The sequence below is a fragment of the Sminthopsis crassicaudata genome, chromosome X (assembly GCF_048593235.1).
Source record: "Sminthopsis crassicaudata isolate SCR6 chromosome X, ASM4859323v1, whole genome shotgun sequence".
Taxonomy (NCBI): domain Eukaryota; kingdom Metazoa; phylum Chordata; class Mammalia; order Dasyuromorphia; family Dasyuridae; genus Sminthopsis; species Sminthopsis crassicaudata.
In genome coordinates this window covers 45,001,751-45,025,510 of record NC_133623.1, presented here as the reverse complement: position 1 = coordinate 45,025,510, position 23,760 = coordinate 45,001,751, and the positions used below count along the sequence as shown (strand labels likewise).

At 40.6% G+C, this 23,760-nt stretch overlaps 1 protein-coding gene across 3 annotated transcripts in view; it reads right to left on the bottom strand.

Moving 5' to 3' along the window:
• Window positions 1-23,760, bottom strand: part of GPC3 (glypican 3) — a 742,965-nt gene that overhangs the window by 280,500 nt on the left and 438,705 nt on the right. For all 3 annotated transcript variants that reach the window (XM_074278656.1, XM_074278655.1, XM_074278657.1), the window contains 2 exons: window positions 16,845-16,978; window positions 2,917-3,042 (listed from right to left, as the gene is read on the bottom strand). In XM_074278656.1, coding sequence (XP_074134757.1) covers window positions 2,917-3,042; window positions 16,845-16,978 — 260 coding nt within the window. The remainder of the gene's footprint in view (window positions 1-2,916; window positions 3,043-16,844; window positions 16,979-23,760) is intronic.

Below are 23,760 nucleotides of genomic sequence, written 5' to 3'. Positions count from 1 at the left end.
CTTTCCATGTGTCAATATATGTTAGAGGCACTCACAGAATTTTTACTATCCTCACCTCGACTATAAAAATGGAAAGAAAAATACAACCTCTCAAAGCACAGATGAAGTCACAGACTAAGAGAATGCCAGATTTAGGAATGACTTGAATACATAGAAAAGAGAATGTCTAATTTGTCCTCTACAGATTTACAATATTAATGTTAACTGGGTGCTCCCTACAGCAAGGCAATCCTTTTGTCTCCATAAACCATTCACGCTTCAACAGTGACTATTATACATATCTTAATCCCTCACCCTCTCAGTTAAAGACCTTGTCCCATTATGCCACAGAAAAAAATGAGGATGTTTTCTAAGATCTACCTCTTTTCTCCTTCTCCCCATTTTATATCATTCAGAGAGATTCTCCCACTATCTCCTCCATCATTGTCTCATGTGAATAAGTAGACCTATTCTTGGCAAGGTAAATTCTATATGCACCCTTGATCCCATGACACCTCATCTTCTCTAGAAGATTACTCCCTCTGTTCCTACTCTCTCACTAATATTCAATCTTTCCTGTCTATTGAAAGCTTCTTGATGTCTACAAACACTTCCATATCACCACTCTCCCCACAAATAAAACAAAATCTCACTTGATCTAACCTAGCTATTGTTTGATATTCATTCTCCCTCTTCTTGGCTCAGCTCCTCAAAAAAAAGCTACAACAAAAAGCCTTTACTTTTTTCCCTCTCTATCACATGTAAATCATTTGCAATCTGGCTTCTGACATCATTTAATAGCAACTGATCTCTTCAAAGTTATCCCTAATCGCTTAATTGTCAAATCTAATTATTTCAGTCCTCATCCTTTCCTCCTGCCCTGTAAACTTGGACAAGGTCCATCACCTTCTTAACTTGGATATTCTCTTTAGGTTTCCTTAATATTGCTTTCTCCTCATTCTCCTCCAAACTGTCTGACCAGTTCTTCTCAGTCTCCTTTACTGGATCTTCATCCGGGTCATAATCATTAACAGTGTGGTCTCCAAGCTCTGGCCTGGGTCCTCTTTTCTCCTCCCTCTGTACGATCTTACTTGGTTACCTCATCAGTTCCCATGGGTTCAATTTCCATCTCCATACAGATGCTTTTTCCATCTTTATGCGAGCCCTAACCTCTCTCCTGAGCTCCATTCATGTCTCCAACAGCTTTAAGGACATCTTGAACTAGATGTCCTATAGACAAGGGCTTCTTCAAATTTTCCCATTTGCAACCACTATTCACCCAAGGAATCTTGACGTGACTCTGTCTTGAATCTGAGCTGTATTTCTGGTAGCATTCGTGCACACACAGTGCAAAGTGCACTTTGTGTGTTCAGAACTGAGGCTATAGAACACAAGGCTGAACTTTTGTGACGCAACACAGGCAAGTGCCGCCAGAAACACCTCAGATTAGCTACATATCTGATTTTGAATTAATTTGTACTCATTGCATTCCGAAAACTTTTACTGTTGCCAAATTTTTCACGACCCTCACATTCGGTTATGTGACTTTCACATGGGTGGGGACCCATAGTTTAAGAAGCTTTGCTATCGACATATCAATCTCAATATGTCCAAAGTCAATACATTTTCCTCATTAACTCTCAAACCCCCTCCTCCACTTCTCTACTGCTGTTAAAGCCATCACTATCCTTCCATTCATCCAGGCTCATAACCTCGGTATTAACCTCAACTCACTCCACGTATCTAAACTGTTGATGTCTTAATGTTTTTCCTTTTACAACATCTCTTATATATGTCCCCTTCTTTACAATAACGCAGCCACCATCCTGGTGTAAGCCATTTTTCACTGCTCAAAAGGTGCCTTCTCTCTGACATTAGCTTCCACTTATATCACACATACACATATATGACATAGTATGGATATAGATTGTATATCTGATCATTTAAATTTTTTTGGCATGCTCTTTCTTCTATTGGGAAGTGAGTTTCTTAGGGCAAGGCCCACCTTTTTCTCTTTTTTTGCATCCCCAATATTCCTCACAGTGTTTGATATAACATAAATGTGTTATAAATGCTTGTTGCCTTAATGATTAGTCCAAGCTAGAGGGGAATCTAAGACAAAGTTTCTGTGGGTCATGACCCCCACAAGGGGTTACACAACTGAATGTGAGGATCAGGAAATGATGATTTATTGCCAGTAAATATTTGTTTAGTATGCTATTTTATATATGCGTATATTCAGAATCACATAAAGATGTCTTGGGCAAATAAGGGGAAAAGTTTAAAAAGCTCTAGTTGCATTTGCAATCCTCTAAGAGATTATCTAGTTCCCATTTGCTTAGTTTACAGATGAAGCTAATTTAGGCCTATTAAGCAAAAGGATTTGTTCTGACTTACACACTTGATAAATTATAAAATGCTGGACAAGAAAACCATGATAATGTCTCTTTTGACTAAAACATGAATTTTACACTTCATGCCCAATAAATAGGAGAAAGGAGAGATCTGGTGTCAAACACCTGCCACAATCTGACTCCAGCTGATCTTTCCTGTTTAATTTCACCCCCCCCCAGCATGTACTTTGTTTCAACCAAACTGGCATACTTGATGCTTTCCATGCACACACAACATTCAGTCTTTATCTCTTTTTGCAAGCTATCCTGCATGCCTGGAATGCTCTACCTCCTTACCTATTATGCCTCTTGGAATCCCCTAACTCCATTTTTGTCTCAGTTGAGGTAGCACCCAGTAGAATCAATTTCCCTAGGGGCCAATACTGTTTTGCTGCTGTTGGTTTTTTCTTGTCTTTGTATCCCAAGTACCATGTATACAGTAGGTGCTTATCATGTGCACATTAAATGGATTTTAATGGCATCTGGAGAGCAAAATTCATGCATTATTCAACTAATGCTCCCTCTAGCACATTCAAAAACTCACCTTTCCACAATTTCTTGTCCATTCCAGCAAAATGTATCATTTTCAACAACTGGACTATGCCTGCAGATGTAGCCAGGTAAAGCACTATAAAAGTCGCTTTGTGATCTCAATTTCGCAATTAGTTCCCTGAAAAGAAAAAAAAAAAACACCTAACATTAGATAAATGTAGATTCTAGGTAAAATTCTCATCTCTTGATTAATATCCCAAATGTCTAGGTAAACTGCTTAGAGGCTCCTAATAAGGATATTTCTTTTTGGATTCAGAGAATGTTAAAGCTGGAATCAAGATCAATCATGACCAATCCCCTCATTTTACAGATGAAGAAATTGGTCCATTAATGGGAAAAGACTTCCCTATGGTCACACAGCTAAAAGGTAGCAGAGTTAGAACCTGAACTTGTCTTTGGATTAAAAGCCCAAGACTCTCTGTATTACCCCACAATTATTTAATCTACTTATATCATATTTACATGTTAATATAATCATAAACTAGTAATAAATTATTAATGATGAACTGTAGTATTTAATATAATAAATTATACTATCAAATCCCTAATAAACTGTAAATTCTTCAATGATAGGGTCGGTGGCTTGTTCACCTTTATATCCCTGGCTCAGCATTCGAGCAGAGAGATTTTTATTAAATATATGTCAAACTAAATATATGGAAGTGACTATGAATCAATACATCAAGGACTTCAGATTTTGTGGATGTGAGAATAAGAAGACTGTAATTTTTAGTCATGAAGAATTACTTAAGACTCAGAAAGGTTAAGTAACTTATTCATGGTTGAACAAATAGGAAGGGACATTTTGGATCAAGGAAGGCCTTCTTGACAACTTCATTCCCAAAGTACACAGAAACAAGGACCAAGATGGGAGCTGGTCCCCAAATCTGAAGGCAGTAATGGAGATATTCATAACTAGGGAATGTCTATGTAACATAGATCTAGGGGGGGGATGAAAAAAATGGACCATTTTCAAATAATACCTCACTTTTTTCAGCAAAGGCCTAGAAAATATTTATAAATTTCTCAAATTATAATTATTTTATTTCAGTCAATACCTACCAAGCCTTCAAAGATAGGAACAAGAACCCGAGACAGTACCAGAAAACCATAAGCAAAAACAAAAACTAAAATACTAAATTATCATATTAAACTAACAAAAAATAAAGCAACCCAAATAAGCAAAAGGATACTTATTAATGACTATATATGCAACCATGTTCTTCTATTGTATATTAATTTTAAAAGGCTTTGCACATGAAATTCAACAAGGCATATCAGCATTATCCATTGTATTTCCTGTGACTTTTGCTGCCATTTGGTATTGTCATTTAAGGAGCTATGGTTAGTGCATGTATTGGTCCTCTACATAACTTCCCATATCTTCCCATTCTTCTTTGTGTTCAATACAGTTATCATTGCTCATGTCACATTAATACTCCACAGCATTCATATATGATAATGTGGTTCAAGAGAAAGAACAAGGTCAAAGGCACACAGAAATTTCTTGTCTACACATTGTATCTATTTTCTTCAAGAAGACTCAGGAGGCTCTGGATGGGGCGAGCGCTGGATAATATCACATACATACGTATACTGAATTGACTATTATTTTAACATAAAGGAAATGAATAGTCACTGATTTGGGAGTCCTTTCCAGATCAGCTATTCATGTACAGTTAGACTGCTATGTCAGAGCAAGGATCAAAATCAACCCTAAGTTGGAGGAGAAGTTAAATAATGAGAACGTGGCAGTTATATGACATCCAAACATCAGTGAAACAAAAAAGGAAGAATCCATTAACATGGACTATGTTGATTTCCTAATGAAGCTTAACTGAAGTAAAGCAGTAGCCAAAATGAGGAAACCAGAAGAACTCCAAAACGAGCCAATCCACACATAGTTGCTCTTGTCAAGTGGGAACATGTGGCAGCCAAGAGGAATAGCTATTTAGAATAGAACCTAATTTGAAAAATCTTCTAAAGCAGAGTAAAGGAAGATTATGGTCAACTATGGACCTCTTCAAACAATGAGAAGGTAGAGAGTTTAGAGAGTTACTGGAAAGCTTGAAAGAAGACCAAATTAAGCCAGATTGAGCCAAGAACATTTAATGATGGAACTGAAAAGCGGACAGCAGACAAAAATTCTAAAAAAAAATCCCTATTTCTATAGAAAACTGTTTTCTCCATGCACGAGAGTTGGATCACTAGTTTGGACTCTAATATTACAGTTTCCAATTGCAACATAAGGAAGTAAAAAATGGCATTAAAGAAAACTAATACAGAGAGAATAGCTATGACATATCAAATGTACAGAGATTAGAAGCAACAGAGCTTCGAGGGAAATGAAGGATAGATTCCCAGATTTCTGAAGGAGAATAAAACACTTGAGAATGATCATGGACCTTATTATTTTAACAGAAATAAAAGTGATCAAGAAAAAATTATTAGCTACTGATCCTCCAACTAACCAATGCATGTATGTATTAATGGTGTCCTTGATTAAAATGTGAAGCTTTCAAAACATCATTCTACATAAGACCACAGACTTACAGTAATAAATTGTATTGAAAGGTGTAAAGAATGTAATTTGATTCAACAGAGCAGCATGAAACTTTATAAGGTCTCTTTCAACAATATCTGTCCTGGGGGGCAGCTAGGTGGTGCAGTGGATAGAGCACCAGCCTTGAACTCAGGAGCACCCGAGTTCAAATCTGGTCTCAGACACTTAACACTTCCTAACTTCCTAGCTGTGTGACCCTGGGCAAGTCACTTAACCCCAGCCTCAAAATATATATATATCTGTTCTGTATGCAGGTTAGGATCCTTGAATTGACACAACCAACAGAGATAATCATAGTAAGTATATCATCAGGTCAGGAGCCCAATGTGCTATGGTCTGTGGGGTCCCAAGAGTTGGACATGGCTGAATGACTGAATAACAAAAGCATCCAAATGGGAGCTATGCCCACCACAGACATTTTCCACTGACATAATGGATACCAAATAGAAGAGGGATTTCCTATGGATGGTGAGGTTCTCCAGATGTGTTTTTCTGGATAATATTATGCTGATAGATCAAGGCCCAGAGATCACATAGTATCTCAAAGGAGATTCCTAAACACATCAAAGAGTCTGGCCTAACTCTTCAAGGGGATGGAAGGGATTTCCTCGACCAAATTATGCAGTTAGATAGATGATCCATTACATTAGCTTATCAATATATATGAAATACCTTTTAAAGACTAAATTATAGAGCACATTCCAATCTGTATTCATAAAGGTAATTTTTTCACTGGAAGTTCCCTCTACCAGTGAAATCACAGGTCTGGTCCCCCCAAAATCATTATGTCTCTTTTGAATGGATACTGCAGAGCAAAGTGTTTTCATCATCACCAGGTTTGTCCCTTTGTTTAAAAACCAGTCTTTTACTGAGGATGTTTCAGAGCTGCAAAACATGTAAATGTGATCTCTAGAGAATCAAAATGATGGCTCATCCATGAGCAAAGGAAAGATATGGTTAACATGATAGGGTAGCCTATTAACAGTGATGAACTTCATCAAAGTAATGTTGCAAAAGATATCTTTAGTGAGATAAATGAACAGAAAAGGATGTGAGATATAGTCATACAATGATTATAAGCAATCATTTGGATGTGAGGGGCATGTTCCTCTGTCATTTATGTTGAGAGTCTAGAGAGAATCTCTGGACTGATCACTTGAGAAATATCTATAGGAACACATTGTAATTATAGTTTTTGATAATTTTTCTTCATTTTGATTTCCCCTTTTTTGGTAATTTGTTTTTCTTTACTTTTAAGAATTAAATTGGCTGGTTCTTTAACAATTTATTGGTCTTTAAAAAAAACTTTTTTCTTTCATTTATCAATCCAATTATTTTTGTTTTCAATTATTTCACTCTATTTTTTTTGGCTGAGGCAATGGAGGTTAAGTGACTTGCCCAGAGTCACACAGCCAGGAAGTGTTAAGTGGCTGAGGCCATATTTGAACTCAGGTCCTCCTGACTTCAGGGCTGGTGCTCTATCCACTGCACCACCTTGCTGCCCCTGTTTATTTCACTCTTAATTTTCAAAATGTCCTCTGTTGTGCATGTTTAGGATTTATTAATTTGTAGACGTTGTAATTTCTTTTAACTGTAGGTCTTCTCTTTTACTAATGTACATTTTCAAGAATATAAATTTGTCTCCAAGGGATGCTTTTTCAGCTGCATCCCTTGTATTTTGAACTATAACCTTGATTTTAATATCATCTTTAAATTATGTCTATAATATGCTCTTTGACCCACTCATTATTTAGCAAATCATTTTTAGTCTTCACTTAGGTCTGTATCTGTTCCACGTTCCCTTATTGATTGCTGTTTTTATTGCTTTATAGTCTAAGGAAGAGTTAGAAATTTCTGCCTTTCTGCATTTATTCATGAGCTCTTTATGCCATGGGAAAAATGATCAATTTTTGTGAAAATATCATGTGTGTTTGAGAAAAAGTAAGCTTTTTGTTATTTCCATTCAGTCCTTTCCACCAGTATATTAAAACCAGTCTTTTCAACATCCTGTTCAACTCTGTAACCTCCTCCTATGATAACAGGATACTTTCTCCTTTGGTTTCCAAGATTCTACTCTTTCCTGGTTTTCTTCATCTTGTTTCACTATTCCTTCTCTGTCTCCTATGCTGGGTCATCTCTCTCCTGCCCACCAAGTTCTGAGCCCTCTTCATTTCTCTCTCAACACTCTCTCCATTATTGCTCTCCACTACTGCAATGATCTCCTAATTGGCTTCCCTGCCTCCAGTTTATCCTCCTTCCCATGCATCTTCTATAAAGAAATCCAAGTGTTTTTCCTTAAGTACACAATTGACCATTTGACTCTCCTATTCAACCAACTCTATTGACCCTCTTTTCCTCTAGGATGAAACATAAACTTCTCTGTTTAGCTCTTAAAGCCTTTCACAATTGGAACCCATTTTATCTTTGCAGACCCATTTATATTATCCCCCTTCATGTAAGCCCCAGTCTAGCCAAACTGGCTTTCTTGTTGCCTATACATATTTTCCATCCCTTATCTCAGGGCCAACACACTGACCCTTCCCATGCCTGGAAGGGACTTCCTTCTCACCACAGCCTCATACAATACAGATCTTCTTTTAAAACACAGCACAAATACCATCCCATTCTAAACAAGGCCTTTCTTCAACTCCCCCAATTACTAGCACTGACCCTCCCAAATTACTTTGCATTTATTTTGCATTTGTATATCAAGAAATATTTACTTCTATAGGTAAATGCAGCCTGATAGATTATAAGCTTCCTAAAGTGTGGATTAGGGTTTTTCTTTATATTCTTATCCCCAACACCTAAAACATATGCCTAGCACTTTCAGGGCTTAATTCATGCCTTACAATTGATTTCTCTTTCTAAACTCCAGTTACACACTGCCACTGTCTGCTGGACAGCTCCATCTGGAGGCCCTATTAGAATTTCAAGCTCAACTTATCCAAAATGGAAGTCTCTATCTTCCCTACTAAATTGACTCCTCCCAACTGCCCTTTTTCATCATATTTCCTATCACTCAACTTCATAAGCTAAGAAACCTCCTGATTCTTGCCACTCCTTCACTTACCATATCCAAATCAGTTGCTAATCTTGCCATAATATCTCTTAGGTCTGTCCCTTCCTTTCTACCTACAGAGGCTCACTGGGCCATGATCAAGTATTCTTCAAGTTCTACTGATTTCTGCCACTGATGTATATTTGTTTGGCTACCTCTGCCTTTCCATCCTTCAGGGAGTCTACTATTTTGTTGAGAATCATCACCAAAAATTTAGTCTTGTTTAGCAGCCTTCCCTAGCTCTTTTTTGTTGTTGTTGTTGTTCTCTGTTAGGAGGAATAGGTGAGAGGATGGATAGATTAAGTTGACAAAAGGAAAATATATCAATTCAAATATTTTTAAATTTTCCCACTTGGGGAGTCTCCTATGCACAAGTGTTTGCTCTTCTCTTCCCGAACTCAATTCAATCTTTGTGGATGTCAGATCTTCCTTATTTTCTCTTACTAATAAGCTCTCTTACTGAGCTTATGGTTAGAAATGGTTTTGTGCTAGATCTACTTTCCTTTCTGAGGTGTTTCTTCCTTATGGAATCTGATCTTCAGTTTCTTTTTTCCCCATAATATTTATTCATTGTGTTGAAGTCTTTTCATTTTTCTTATTCATGTTTTCAGTCAGTGATTTTTTGGTTGAGATCTTTCCTTATGAGAATTTTTCTATGTGATTAAGCGACTCTCAGTGTGTGTGTGTGTGTGTGTGTGTGTGTGTGTGTGTGTGTGTTCCTTTTCCTTTGTGTGGAACATTTGATGGCAATTGTGAAGTAATATAGAGAGGCTGGTCTCATGAATTTTCTATTTGTTCTTCCATCTTTCAGCCAATCTATAAAACACTTTTCTATCAACAATCTTGTAAAGTATCTCATCATCTTCATTTACACATGAGGAAACTGAGATTCAGAGATATGAAGTGGGGAAGGGAAAAAGCATTTATTAGGCACCAACTATGTACCAGGCATTGAGCTAAATGCTTTACAATCAGTCTTGTTGTAAGATATTTCAAAAAAGGCAAATTTGGTCCAACCCAAATGATACATTAGGGAAATGTTTGAGTATAATATGAATTGTGACTTTGCTTCTGCAGGAATGAATAAAGCAAATTGCCCCATTTCCAAACAGCTCACAAGCTGTAAAGCTCCCAGGGCCCACTCCCACAAGCAAGCTTCAAATCTTTGTCAGGGTAAAGTGACATATTTATTGTAGAGCTTCTGGTGTACTAGGAGCTAGAGGCAGAGAAGGGCTGGCACATCCCACCCCTGACCCCTTCTCTGCCATGGCTTCTAGTCCCAAAGCCCAGAATTGTGACCTTCACAACTTGCTGGAGACTTTGTACAGCCCTGGTAGCAGCCAAAAAGACTAGAATGCATCCAATATTTACTGTAGTGATTTATTGCTTAGCCATTAAACAGTATGATTCCATGCTATCATTTTTATTAGGTTACTGTCTCTTTTTTGTGTCACTGACAAACTTATTGAGTCTGTACCTCTGACTCCATCTTACCCATAAGCTCTTTGGTTTTTATCGCATGATTTTCCACAGCATGTGATTTGGGAGAGCACGTATATTGTGTTATAACAGAAGTGACTATAATGTCTCATTGGATCTTCACAACAACCCTGGAAAGTAAGTGTTATTATTGTTGTTGTTATTTTCATTTTCCAGTTTTCTCAAATTTCTCAAGAAAACTGAGGCGAGCAGACTTCCCCAGGGTCACAGGGACAGTAAGTATCTGAGGCTGCATTTGAACTCGGAACTTTCTGATTCCAGACCCAGAGCTCTCTATCCACGAGGCGCCACCTAGCAGTCTCCAGTAACTTTCCCATGGCCGCACATCTAATAAGAAGTAGAGTCTTTAGATTTCAGAGCAATGTTCTTTCCACTTCACTGTCTCTCAATGCCTCCAAGCAGAGAAGAAAAGCTCAAACTTTCCCTGTATCTAGCCTTTGCTCAGCTATGGGAGGTGGAAGCTAGGGAATTCTCAGGCACTGGAATAATTATTCACCACTCAGGCTAAGAAAGGTCTGGACTAATGTACAGGCCTCTAGAGAGGCCCAGGGGTTGCATCTCATTTCAGAGACTGCAGGAGTCCTGAGCCCCAAAATGCCTCCCAGGGCTTTCTGTTCAGAGCTAGGGCCAAAAGAGACAAGCAGGAATGATCTCCCTGCATTAATACAATTTTCCATTTCATTACCATAGAGCTATTCATTTCTCCTAATAAGATTGAAAAAGAGCTCCCAACCCCGAGCCTCCTTTTAGCCAAAGGGAGTCTTCTTACAGCAAGCCTACGGTAGGAGAATGCAGAAGCCTGATCCAGAGGATTCTATTAGCATAGAAGGGGCTGAGAAGCCCTGGTTTCTGTTATCCCAGGCCACTCTCGATGGCTGTCCATTTCCAAAGAGAAGAGGCTTAGTATAGGGCTCAGAAAATAAAAGTCAACATCACAGCTTCACACAGAAGAAAAAGATGGGTTCAATTATGGGCTAATAGGAGCAAGGAACTGTTTTACAAGGCAACGACGCAGTTCCCCAAGAATTGAAACTCTAAGATTCAAAGCGGATGGCTGAGCAGTTTCCCCCCATAAAGGAAATAGAATATGGTCATTAGTCTCTGGGAAATGATGTTTCTTTGCTTAATGAAGACATTATCCCTTAGGCCTTTTCCCACCTCAGAATCCCTGGTCACCACTTTCACTAACAGTAGCTGAAGAAACTTAAGCCGCCCCCCCCCAGTAGGGCCTTCTGAACAGCACTTTTGTCTGTCAACAAGCATTTATTAAATAAACCTACTATGTGCAAGTTCCTTGGCAGACAAAGAGAAAAAGTGATAAAATCCTCCTTTCAAGGAGCTTACAATCTAATGGAAGGAGATTTCACATATAAACATATAAGTATGATACAAGGTAGACTGTCTTAAAAATCAAGGAGAATCACAGACAAAATGCTCCAAGGAGATTTGAGGAGGGAGAGAACATTAACTATTATTGAGGGATTCATAAAGGATTTGTGACAAACATGGAGCCTGAGTCGAACTTGAGGGAAGAGAAGCCTCTCAACAGGCACAGGTATGAAAAGTTCATGAATTGATTGGTTTGAAGAACTTGAAACAACCTCAGAGGCCATCCACTGTGTTTCCAGCATAGAGAAAGAGAGCCTGTAGGAATTCATAGAGGGAGGGAAAGGCAGGACAAGATTGAGGGAATGGAGACTGGACTATGTTGGTTAGGGTTCAGAATTAGTAAAGGGGGGTAACGTCAAATAATCTTGAAACAAGACTGTGGAGGATCTCAATGACAGGCAAATGGTTTATCTTTTATCCTAGAAGCAATAGGGAATTGTTAGATTGCTGTGTCATTTTTTAGTCAAGTGGTGGCTCTTTGTGATTCCATCTTCTTGGCAAAGATACTGGAATGGTTTGCCATTTCCTTCTCCAGTCCATTTTACAGGTGAGGAAACTGAGGCAAACAGGGTAAAGTGACTTGCCCATGGTCATATAGATAGCAATTTGATTTGAACATAGGGAGATGAGTCTTCCTAATTGCAGACCCAGCGCTCTATTCACTGCCACTTAGCTGTCCCAATGGGGAACTTCTGATGATTTTTGAGCAGTGGAATGAAATGGTCAGAATTATTTTGAAAACTGAATGAAGAATGGATGGGATTGAGCAGAAACTAGAGGAAAAGATATGAATTAGGAGGTTCAAATGAGGGACTGGGTTTTCCTGGAAGCATAAGAAAGGACTTTCCTATTCTTTTTAACCCTCTTAGTTTCTCATGATGGATTCTGGGAAACAGAGCCAAAGGAAGTTCAAGTATCTGGCTACAGTGAAGCAAAAATAAATTATAAGGAAACAGAGGTTTTCTGCCATGGTAGCATCTCATTTGTGGAAACTCAGACCCACAAGAGTCAGCTAGGATGAGAGGGTCTCCATGGTTAGACTGTGTGTACCATTAGAACGGTCACACCAATGAGAACTTGGAGCCTGGGTCCAGGAGAAACAAAAGCTTCTCCCTCTATTCCTGCCAAAAGAAAGCGAAATCTTGGTAACTGAATTTATCTTCCATTTTAAAAAAAGAGAGAATGAGAAGCCCTCATATATAAGATGGAAGAAATCTTTTAAGAGTTTGAAGTTTCTTTTTTTTTTTTTTTAAAAAAAGTTCAACTCAATAGTATCTGAAATTGAATGACTTAAAGATCCTTAACCAGAGCTTGGACTATAGGATCGTAGACTTGCAGTTGGAAATTCAACTCCTTCATTTATAGATAAAGGAACTGAGGCTTAGGATTATTAAGTGACTTGTCCAAGCTAATGCAGGCAGTAATGGGACAGCTAGGTGGTGGCAACAGATAGAATGCTGAGCCTGAAACCAGGAGGACTTGAATTCAAATCTGGCCTCTGATATTTATTCACTGTGTGACTCAAAGCAAATGACTTAACTTCTATTTGCCTCACTTTTCTCATTTGTGAAATGGGGATAATAATAGCAACTACCTCCCAGGGTGGTTGGGACGATCAAATTAGATATGAATTGTAAAGTACTTGGCACACAGTAAGCACTATATAAATGTTAACTATTTAGGGTTTTTTTAGGTGTTTTGTTCACATATTCAATGTTAGTTACAATACTGGAGTTAGACATTAAAGGCCAAGTCAGAATTCAATAATAAAGATAAAGAAAAAGGATGTTTTAAGTCCTCTAAGGCCATAATATTTAAAGCCAAAGGGGACTTTTGAGATTATTATCATCCAGCTGCTTCATTCTACAGAAATCTAAACTGAGACCCAGAGAGGTTAAGTGAGATACCTGATGTTACACAGGAGATAAGTTTGAAGTTGGGCCCCCTGAAATCTGACATGATTTCCACTACACAATGCTTGATTCAACAAAGCCCCACAGCAGAGACATCTTCCCAGGAAGTGCTCCGGCATGGAGGTGCTCCCGGGCTGGTTCTTGGAGCTCATGTCTACTAAACACAAGCTTTGATGACACTTTCTGGGCAGGAAAGAAAAGCTTTAAATCTGGCCCAGAGACGGGCCGCACGTGTCACGTCCGAGGCCCGACCTGGCAGTTTCCAGAGAGCCTCATCACCAAACTGGCCGTAGAGTCGGTACTTCCGTGGCCACGGCCACTTTCGAAGGCCAGCTAACAAAGGCAGGATAGGGTTGTGCCATGTGCCAGTGGAGTGGGGAAGATGGCTCCTAGAAGAAAAGCCTCCCTTTTAATCTGAAACCTTCTTCCTGGGGTGCCATCTTATTATAAGGGAGTTCTAAGTGATAGTGCTGTGGAGAGGCCCAATTTGCCCAAAAAGAATATTGAAAATCATCAATCCACTAGAAACACAATGAAGCTACTCCCCAAATGTGCTGTGGGTCTCAAACCACCCAGATGGGGGCAGGCAACTCAAACAGATGACTTTTCAAGACAGCCAAAGGCCATACTCCTTCCTGTGCAAGTGGGCTTTTTAATAAGACAGATGAGCAGCTTTGCAGCTCATAATCAGATCCAGACAGGCTGCCTCCGCCACACGCAGGGATGGTGACGACAAAGGCCCCTTCCTTTCTTCTCTTTTCAATTGAAATGGCGATGGGGGGAGGGGGAGGGGGAGGGCGATGTGGAACAAGCAGAACACTGTGTAGAGACTACAGTGTAACTGACAGACACGTCGACTGGCTGCCAAGAGAAATCCCCCAAATATCGAAGAGAAGCAAAACATCAGCCCGCCTGAACTCCTCCCCACCGCCATTGGACTGAATTGGACAAAATGATGGAGCGAAAAGGATGTTCTATTTAGAGCCAAAGAATCCCAGGCCGAATCTTGTCTTTGTTATTGACTATCTGTGCGATCTGGCATAAAACACATTGCTCTTTCTGGGCTACTGGTTTATTCATACTGAAAATGAAAAAAAAAAAAAAATCCCTTGAAAATACTGAATCCCCACTCTAAATCCTCCAATCCCAGCTCTGTTGCCTACTACCTGAGTGATCTCACTTCAGCTGCCTGGGCCTCAGTTTGCATATTTATAAAATGGGGGAAGGGGGGGGTCGAGCAGCTTGTAGACAACAAGATCTCTGAGATCCATTTTGGCTCTAAATCGCCAATCCTATGACACTATCAGCAGAAATTTCACAAAGGCAGACACATAGATGATCTCTGAAGGAAAGAGGGGAATCAGAGTTAAGAAGGAGGCTCCCCTCTTCCTCCTTCCTTTTTTTTGACCAAATCTTTCTTGTTTTCAATTACAAAATGGGGCCAACTTTCCTTAGAGGTGGTTGGGGGGGAGCAAGGACTGCTCTCCCTGTTGAGTGAGATTTCAAAGTGCTGATGTCAATTTTTCTGCCACTACGAGGGAGGGGGGTGTGAGGCAGCCTTTGTGTCCAGACTGAGGAAGGGCTGTTTCAGCCGTTTGTCTGAAGCGATCCTAGAAGCTTTCTTCAGGGGGCCCTTTGGTGTCATGAATTTGCCTTTTGTTTTTTTTTCTTCTTTGTAATTTTTCATTGATACTCTTTAAAAAAAAAATCAGCACTTCCCAATGCTCCCCCCCCCCCATCCCAGTAAGGACCTTCTTTCTTAATAAAGAAGTACAGTTAAGCAAAACAAACGGACCCTTGGGCCACATCTGCCAACGCCGGCCTTATTTTACCCCCACTGTCCCCTGCCTCTCTGCAAAAAAAAAAAAAAAAAAAAATAGAGGTATGGCTATGTTTATGCTTTTCTAACACGCCCCCCCTCCCCACCCCAGAGGGGACTCTTCTTCCAGGTTCCCCACACCGAGCCTCCAGATGCCTTGAATGCCAATGGTCAACTTTTAAAAGCATTTATTTGCTATTTTTCAATCCCCAGCAGTGCCCTGCACACAGTCGGCATGACAAACGCATGAACAGTTGCTGAATTTTTCAAAAACCCCTCTCCTTCTATGATCCAAGGACACAAAGCCAGCTAGTAGCAGAGCTGAGCCTCCAAGCTGGGTCTTCTGAGTCCTAATTTAGGGTTTTTCCACTATATTCTGCTGCTTTCTTCTAGCTGCCACAACCTTTGTTATATTACTTGTTATTCAGTCCTTCAACTGCAGTCCTAAGAGTTAAGAACCAAGAGGCTCTCTTCAAACCAGTCGATCGATTGCAGCCTCAAGTCAGAGCAGTGTGCTGGTGCATGTACGCTCACCCGGCTTCTTTGTGTCCGAGCCAGTCTGGAGCTAATGCCTCCACAAGGCATTGTTGTTCCCAATGGGAGCAGCCAAGACTGTCATTTAAAAAAAAATCCCAGCCGAGCCAGACTCCTAGCATAAAGTGTTTTATGAGCACTGGGCTGGGAATCAGGAGACCTGGGCTCAGGGCCAGTCTAGCTTTGTGACCTTGTACAGCTCACTAGTCCTTCTCTGGAACTCAGCGTCCTCCCATATAAATCAAGGAGGTCTGTGGACTTTAAAGCCGAGCGGTCGGCAAGGTCATCCAGTCCATATCTGTCATTTGACAGGTGAATAAACTGAGGCCCAGAGAAAGGAAGGACTCAGTCAAGGCCAGACATAAGTAGTAAAAGAAACAGAACTAGGATTCCAGCCAGCTGTCCCAACCCAGTTTTCTTTCCATATTACCTCCTAACAACCAGACGAGATGGTTGCTAAGGTCCCCTGTAGCTCTGACATTTTATGATTTAATCCACAAATATATCTGAAGGAGCCTACTCTAAATACCATACCCTGTGTTCCTTTGATACGTGCACACACACACACACACACACACACACACACACACACACACACACCCATATACATATTTAATGCCACTTTAGTAGCTGCTTGACTCTGGACAAATCCTTAGCTTCTCTCTGCCTCCATTTCTTCATGTGCAAAATGAGATTGGGCTACAACAGTGGTGTCAAACTCAGAGAGAAACCATATCCCAGGACCCCTGAAAGCTGCAGCCTGATTTACTTTTAAGAGGTAACGTTATCTCTGCTTGCATTATTATTTATTTGGGGGACTCTTTCCCGATTCCATTTGTATCCGGGGTTCGGGCCACTGGCAGGAGCATCATGGGCCATGCATCTGATATCTGTGAGCTCCATGACCGCGAAGGTCCTTTCCAGCTCTCACATTCCACGAGTTCAGGAGAATAGGCTAGCTATGATCTAGTGCTACCTGAGCCTTCTTTGAAAATGCCCGATGACACAATTTAATTAATCACACACTTTCCTCAGAAAGGTTGTACAATGTGCATTTACCAAGCTTTTCCCTGAGATTATTTTGTAACCTTAAGACACAATTGGCAATTGTGTGTCGTAACGGAACAAACCAAATTCTCACCTCCTCCTGCTGGATAAGGTTTCTTCATGTTCTACATGAGCAACTTTTAATACTCTCTTGTCAATAAACAGATCTTCAGGATAATAAGCCGATCTATATTGCCGCTGCTGAGAATGGGCACAGAGCTTGCCAATCTGAAAAAGAAAGAAAATATCAGTCTGGGATGCTTCCACCAACATGAGAGTAGTAGCCACGTTTGCCATGTTACTACTAGTAAAGTACTACAGTAGTAACCAACTGCTCCCCCAATCCCAGAAGAATCCCAAAGAAGGGGGAAAGCTCCTAATCCAATAGGAAAAGATGGCTCTGTAGCCTACAATGGTTAGTAAGGTACAATGAGATACAATGGAAAGAGCTGGACTTGGAGGACATGGATTCAAATCCCAGTGCTAAGAATTACTAGCTGGGTGATCGTGATGTGTCCCCTCCCTTCTCTCAGTGTCAGTACCCACACATCTGGAAAGTGAGCCAGGCAGCCTCTGAGCTCCCTTTTAGCTCAAAACTGACGATCCCATGACATTTCCAGCAATGGGAGGCCCTGGGGTCCTTAGAATTTTCTACAGGTAAGAGTACATTTCAAGGACCTTGTACGCAGGCCAGAGGAGATGGATACCTTTCAATGGTACTCTCTGTTTAGAACTGTGGAGCATTCACAAAACAATATTTCTGCATTTAGAAAGAAATGGAGATGTTGGGGGATCGATATAATCATATTTCATGGTTGACAAACAGCTTACACACCTTCCCTCATTCAAGCGTTATGCCAGCCCTGATGATGAGGTAAAATAAGTCAGGCAATAATCCCGATTTTACAGATAAGAAAATCAACTCCCAGGAGGAAAGTACATTCCCCAAGGTCGCCAAGCTAACCCAGACCCTCCGCTTCACAGCCTGGAGTCCAGTGCTCTCCTTCCCACATAGAGGATGGAAACATCCACCTGCACAGCACTCTCAATGCTTACAAGTCTATTTTTGGTGTAAGATTTATGCTACAGCATTAACAACAATGTTAATGCAATAGCTCACTGGGCTCTTCTGAAAATGCCTTAGGGAGAAGGGAAATCAGTCCATCAACTGCCCAAACCCTCAGCTCTGAATCATCCGTTACTGGAGAAATCCCAACACTGACAGGTGAAAATGTTACCTGGGTCAAAATCTCTGGTGTCCCAGAGATTCAAGATCACTGATTTCTGAAACTTAGATCCACGCGCCCAGAGATATCAAAAAGAAGGGGAAGATGATTTTGTGACACTGGGGTGGGAGAAAGAGAAGGGATTAAGCATTTAGATAGCATCCACTGGGTGCCAGGCACTGGGCAAAACACTTTTTACAAATATTATTTCATTTGCTCACAGCCTTCTCATTCCATTATTGCACCCACTTTACAGTTGAAGAAACCAAGTCAAACAGAGATCAAGTGACTTGTGGACACATAACTATTAGGTGTCTGATACTGGATTTGAACTCAGGTTTCTCTGAGTCCAGATCTAGTGCTCTGTTCATTGCACCATCTCACTATCTTGGGAGCTATAATATAATCAGCCTTGACATATGTATGGAGGATGTGTAGAAATGGCATAAATTGGAGACAAAGAGACTAAGTAGGAGGTTTTTACAGCAGTCCAGGCAAAACATGGGAACCTGAATCTGCCTGACAACAAGTTGTATTTGTTTTCTGAAAACTAAGGGAATATCGGTACCAAATGGAAGTTGGATGGACTCGAAGCCAGAAAGCTCTGAGATAAGTTCCCTCACCTTCATCTTCACTGCCTCTTTTCTCTTCTTTCTTCCTTTCCTCTACCTCTCCCTCCCTTCCTATCCCACTCTGGACATTTTCCTGTCTTCTTTCCTACATGTTTTCATTATGTGTTCCTGCCACTTCCTGCCCAGAGACCATGCCCTGGAGGGGTTAATACACTCAACTTTGAAAATCCTACCCTGTGCCTTAGCTGTTCTGATTAGGAAGGGAGGGAGACAAACTCATGTGATCCTAGCTAGACCAGGCCCCAGTTCACATCCTAGCGTTATGTACCCAAGTTTCCCTCTTGCTGATTGCTCTTCCATCATGTGTACTGAGAACTCTGCACCTTCACTACCACTGCTTCTGGAAAAAGCTGTGTCAATTAATTCTCCCATGTCCCTATTCACTATCCCTGTAACTTTACAGACCAAAATTCCCTTTTCCTGGTCATTCTATATGTCTTCTCTTCCTACTAGAATGCAAGTTCCTTGAGCATGGGGACTGATTCAGTTTTATAAATTTGTATCCCTGGTGCTTTGTGTATAGTTTTTTTTTTGTTTTTTTTTTTGTTTTGTTTTGTTTTGTTTTTTGCTGAAGTAACTGGGGTTAAGTGACTTGCCCGGGTCACACAGCTAGGAAGTGTGAAGTGTCTGAGACCAGAATTGAACTCAGGTCCTCCTGACTTCAGGGCTGGTGCTCTATCCACTGTGCCATCTAGCTGCCCCACCTATAGTTTTTCATAAAGGCTATTTTACATATCCACTCTCTCTCTTTTTCTATCACCCTCTTATTGTTCATTCTTTGTCTTTTCTTGCCCCCATTTAAACTAAAACCGTTCAGAAAGGAGCTGGCCTTTACTCACAAAGCTTACAATCTAATAAAGTCATTAGACAGACTAATATCTAAAATGGCCCTAACATTTGCAAAGTACTTGATATTATCTCATTTGATCCCCACAATAGTCCTTCAAGGTTACTATGCCAGGGCCACATGGTTTGTAAGGATCCAAGGCAAGATTTGAATATAGTTCTTTCAGCTTTATCAATCCAGTATGGCCCCAGCTGCTTCTACAGAAAGAATATCATGTTCCTAGAGTAGTCCTCCTTGTTGCTCCCTTATTTCACACATCACTTTACTTCCTCCCAAATATCTCAACCTAGAAAATCCTGAGTCACTAGAAATCACAGAATGACCCTCCAATGGGTAATGTGGACCTAGCCTCATTCTGGTTCTTCCAATGGAAAAAAAGGCCACACTGCAGAGACAAAGAGGCCTGGGCAACACACTCAGTCCTCATGGAGCCTCAATTTTCTCATCTCAAATGAGGACCACGTGATTCCATTAAGTTCAAGAAAAGCTCCCAAATGCACTGTGCTAGACACTAGATGAGGTGTAAAATTTGTTTCAGAGACAGGCCCTTTCTTTCTGGAGGCATTACACATGCACAGATAATAAATAATGCATAATATTAAGATAGTCTCCAAAGACAATTACAAAACCATGTGCTGAATGACATCAGAGGGTGCTATCGACTAGGGGAGAAGAGGTACATCTGAAATTGAGAGAAGAGAAAAGACAATCCAAGAGGTCACGGCTTGGGCAAAACCATGGAGATGGAAAAGTACAGGGCACATTCTTCGTACGGTCAGTGGATCAGTCGCCATATTCAGCTGCAGCAGAGCAGAGTAGAAGAGTATGGGGTAAGCTTGAAATATAAGGTGCTACTAAACACCTGTCATTGGCTAGAATGACAGGGAAAGATAATGCGCAATGTTGGAGGGGATGTGGGCAAACAGGGACACTGATACATTGTTGGTGGAACTGTGAATACATCTGGCCATTCTAGAGAGCAATTTGGAACTATGCTCAAAAAGTTATCAAACTGTGTATACCCTTTGACCTAGTAGTGTTACTACTGGACTTATATCCCAAAGAGATCTTAAAGAAGGGAAAGAGACCAGAATGTGCAAGAATGTTTGTGGCAGCCCCTTTTGTAGTGGCCAGAAACTGGAAACTGAGTGGATGCCCATCAATTGGAGACTGTCTGAATAAATTGTAGTATATGAATGTTATGGAATATTATTGTTCTGTAAGAAATGACCAGCAGGAGGAATACAGAGAGGCCTGAGGAGACTTACATCAACTGATGCTGAGTGAAACGAGCAGAACTAGGGGATCACTATACACTTAAACAACAATACTGTATGATGATCAATTCTGATGGACGTGGCCCTCTCCAACAATGAGATGAACCAAATCAGCTCCAATAGAGCAGGAATGAACTGAAGCAGCTACACCCAGCGAAAGAACTCTGGGAGATGACTAGGAACCACTACATAGAATTCCCAATCCCTCTATTTTTGTCCGCCTACATTTTGGATTTCCTTCACAGGTTAATTGTACACTATTTCATATTCAGATTCCTCTTGTACAGCAGAACAACTGTATGGACATGTATACATATATTGTATTTATTATACTTTAACATATTTAACATGTATTGGTCAACCTGCCATCTGGGGGGGGGGAAGGAGGGGAAAAATTGGAACAAAAGGTTTGGCAATTGTCAATGCTGTAAAATTACCCAGGCATATGTCTGGTAAATAAAAACTATTTTTAAAAAATTTTTAAAAAAGAAATGTAACGTGGTGAACATACTGGAGGCCTGGATTGCCAGATCAACTCAAAACTTTATAGACAATGGAGGGCCACTAACGAGTAGGGGGAATGATATCACCAGACCTATGCATAAAGATCTGTCAGCAATGGAAAAGGAACTGGAAAGAGGAACATGGAGACCAGTTGTTGTAAAACACTGTTGTAAAACAACAGTGATAGGTCAGCATTAGAATAATAATAACTGGGATAGCCAGCATTTCTCTAGCACTTTCAGGCTTCCAAAGCAGGGTACACATGTAAGCTCATTTAATGGTTCCCACCTCAATCCTGGGAGGAAGGCACTATGATTATTATTGATTATTAATTAAGCCCATTTACTGGAGCATCCAGACTTGCGCAGGGTCACAAAGCTAGGAAGAGTCTGAGAAAGGATTTCAAGTCTGCTCTTTGGGACGCCAAGTCTAGCATTATTACCCACTGCATCACCTAGCAACCTCACAATGTGAGTTACATAGAATATGTGTTATTATTATCATTGCCACTTTATAGATGGGATAACTGAGTGGTAATGTACTGTACTAGAGTGGTAGCCATGGGAACCGAGAGAGGAGAGATGGGAAAGATAATGGGGAGGCAAAACTGGCAGAGCTTGGCAAAGGATCGGACAAGAGGAGTCAAATGGAGGGAAGGGTCCTTGGGAAGCTAGACCAAAGTGGCTAAATGCTGAAAGCATTGATTGAAGTGGGGAAGCCAGAGGGGCAGGCAGCCTTAGCCAGAGAGAGCTCTGATGTGATTTCATGGCTCTAGGAAAAGGGTGTGAACTTAGATTCCTCCTCTATGCCTGCATTGTTCAAAAGGAACATTTCTATTCTGCACCGGGGGATATTTGGAGATTCATAGGTAAGGGATGGGCAGTACAGGGAAGAAGCTTCCACCACTGCTAGGTAAAAGGTGCACCTGCTTGCTCCCCTTTTCTTCTGGGGCGAGTCAACAAGTGGAATTGCTAAAACAGGGAAGAGCAGAATAGGACACACTCCATACATCTACTAAACAAAAATTCTAGTATTTCAGTGGTGTCCAAATAGAGTGATGGACCCAGAGTCAGGAAATCTGTTCAAATCCAGACACAGACATTTGCTATCTATAGGATTCTGGCCATGTTACTCAATTGCTGTCTGCCTCAGTTTCCTCTTCTGTAAAATGATAACAAAACAGGCAATTCTGACTTGGGAACGACTGCTCTCCCCACCTAATGGTCCTGAAAATATAACCTAGAAAACCAAATGACCTGTTAGCTAGCCAGAAATCAAAGAAATCCAAAAGAAAGAGCCAGAGAATGATTTAAGAAGAGTAGGCTTTAAGTCCCAGCTTTACCATTGCAGAACTTCATATACAGAGATCAATTACTTCTCATTCCAGTCAATGAGTATTCCCATAGAAGAGAAGAAGACTGCGGAATGACCAGGTCTCAGATTTTGAAGGCCTCTCAGAGGCCATCTTGTCCAAGCTCTACTTGATTAAGAAAGGAAGACCCTCTAAAATAATCCCAGCCAGTGGCCATTCAGTCTTACTACCCCTAGCCTTCTATTTATCTTCTATGAGCTCCATTTGTTTTCCTTTAAAATCAAGCTTAAATCTGCATCTCAAAATCTTCCAGTTAGAGCTCTTAGTCCTGCATGCCCCGGCCCAAGCCCTTCTAATACTGGAAAACACGTATTGTACCCCATCCCCTCAGTGGTCCTCAAACTTTTTCAATAGGGGGCCAGTTCACTGTCCCTCAGACTGTTGGAGGGTGGGGCTATAGTAAAAACAAAAGCTCACACTCTGTCTCTGCCCCTCAGCCCATTTGCCATAACTCAGCAGGCCGCATCTGGCCCACTGGCTGTAGTTTGAGAACCCCTGCCTTAACTCTTCTGTTTTCTCCAGGGCAAACCAAGCTTCAGTCCTTCCAAGAGATCCTTGGACAGCATTATTTCTAAGCCTCTATCACTAGCCATCTTCCCACATGATCATTGCCTTTCCTAAAATGTGTTTCCAGAGCTGAATATAGTATTCCAGATGTGTCTGATCACCTCATCTCCCTGGTTCTAAATGCCATGACCCTTAAAGCCACCTGAAAAAAATGAACTCTGATCAGTTCTATCAAATTACTGGCTTATATTGAGTTTAGAGTTCACTAAAAGCCCCAGGTGATTTTCAGATGAATGAATATTTAGCCACAACTAACCTTGTACTACTTATTAATGTGCTTTTTTGAGCCCAAATGTACATTTTCCCCTATTACCTGGCATTATATTCCTCTCAGTCCAATGCTCTAGACTTTGATTCTTTTTGAATCATGACTGTGTCATCTAACAGAGTCCCACTGGATAACTCTGCATCAGACACAAAATTCACTTGGACACGATGATGATGATGATGATGATGATGATGATGATAGCAGCCCTTGTATAGTATTTTAGATTTTGCAAATCATTATATAAATATTACCCCATTTTATTCTCACAACTACTCTGGAAAGTAGATGCTATCATTATTCCAGTTTTACAGAGGAGG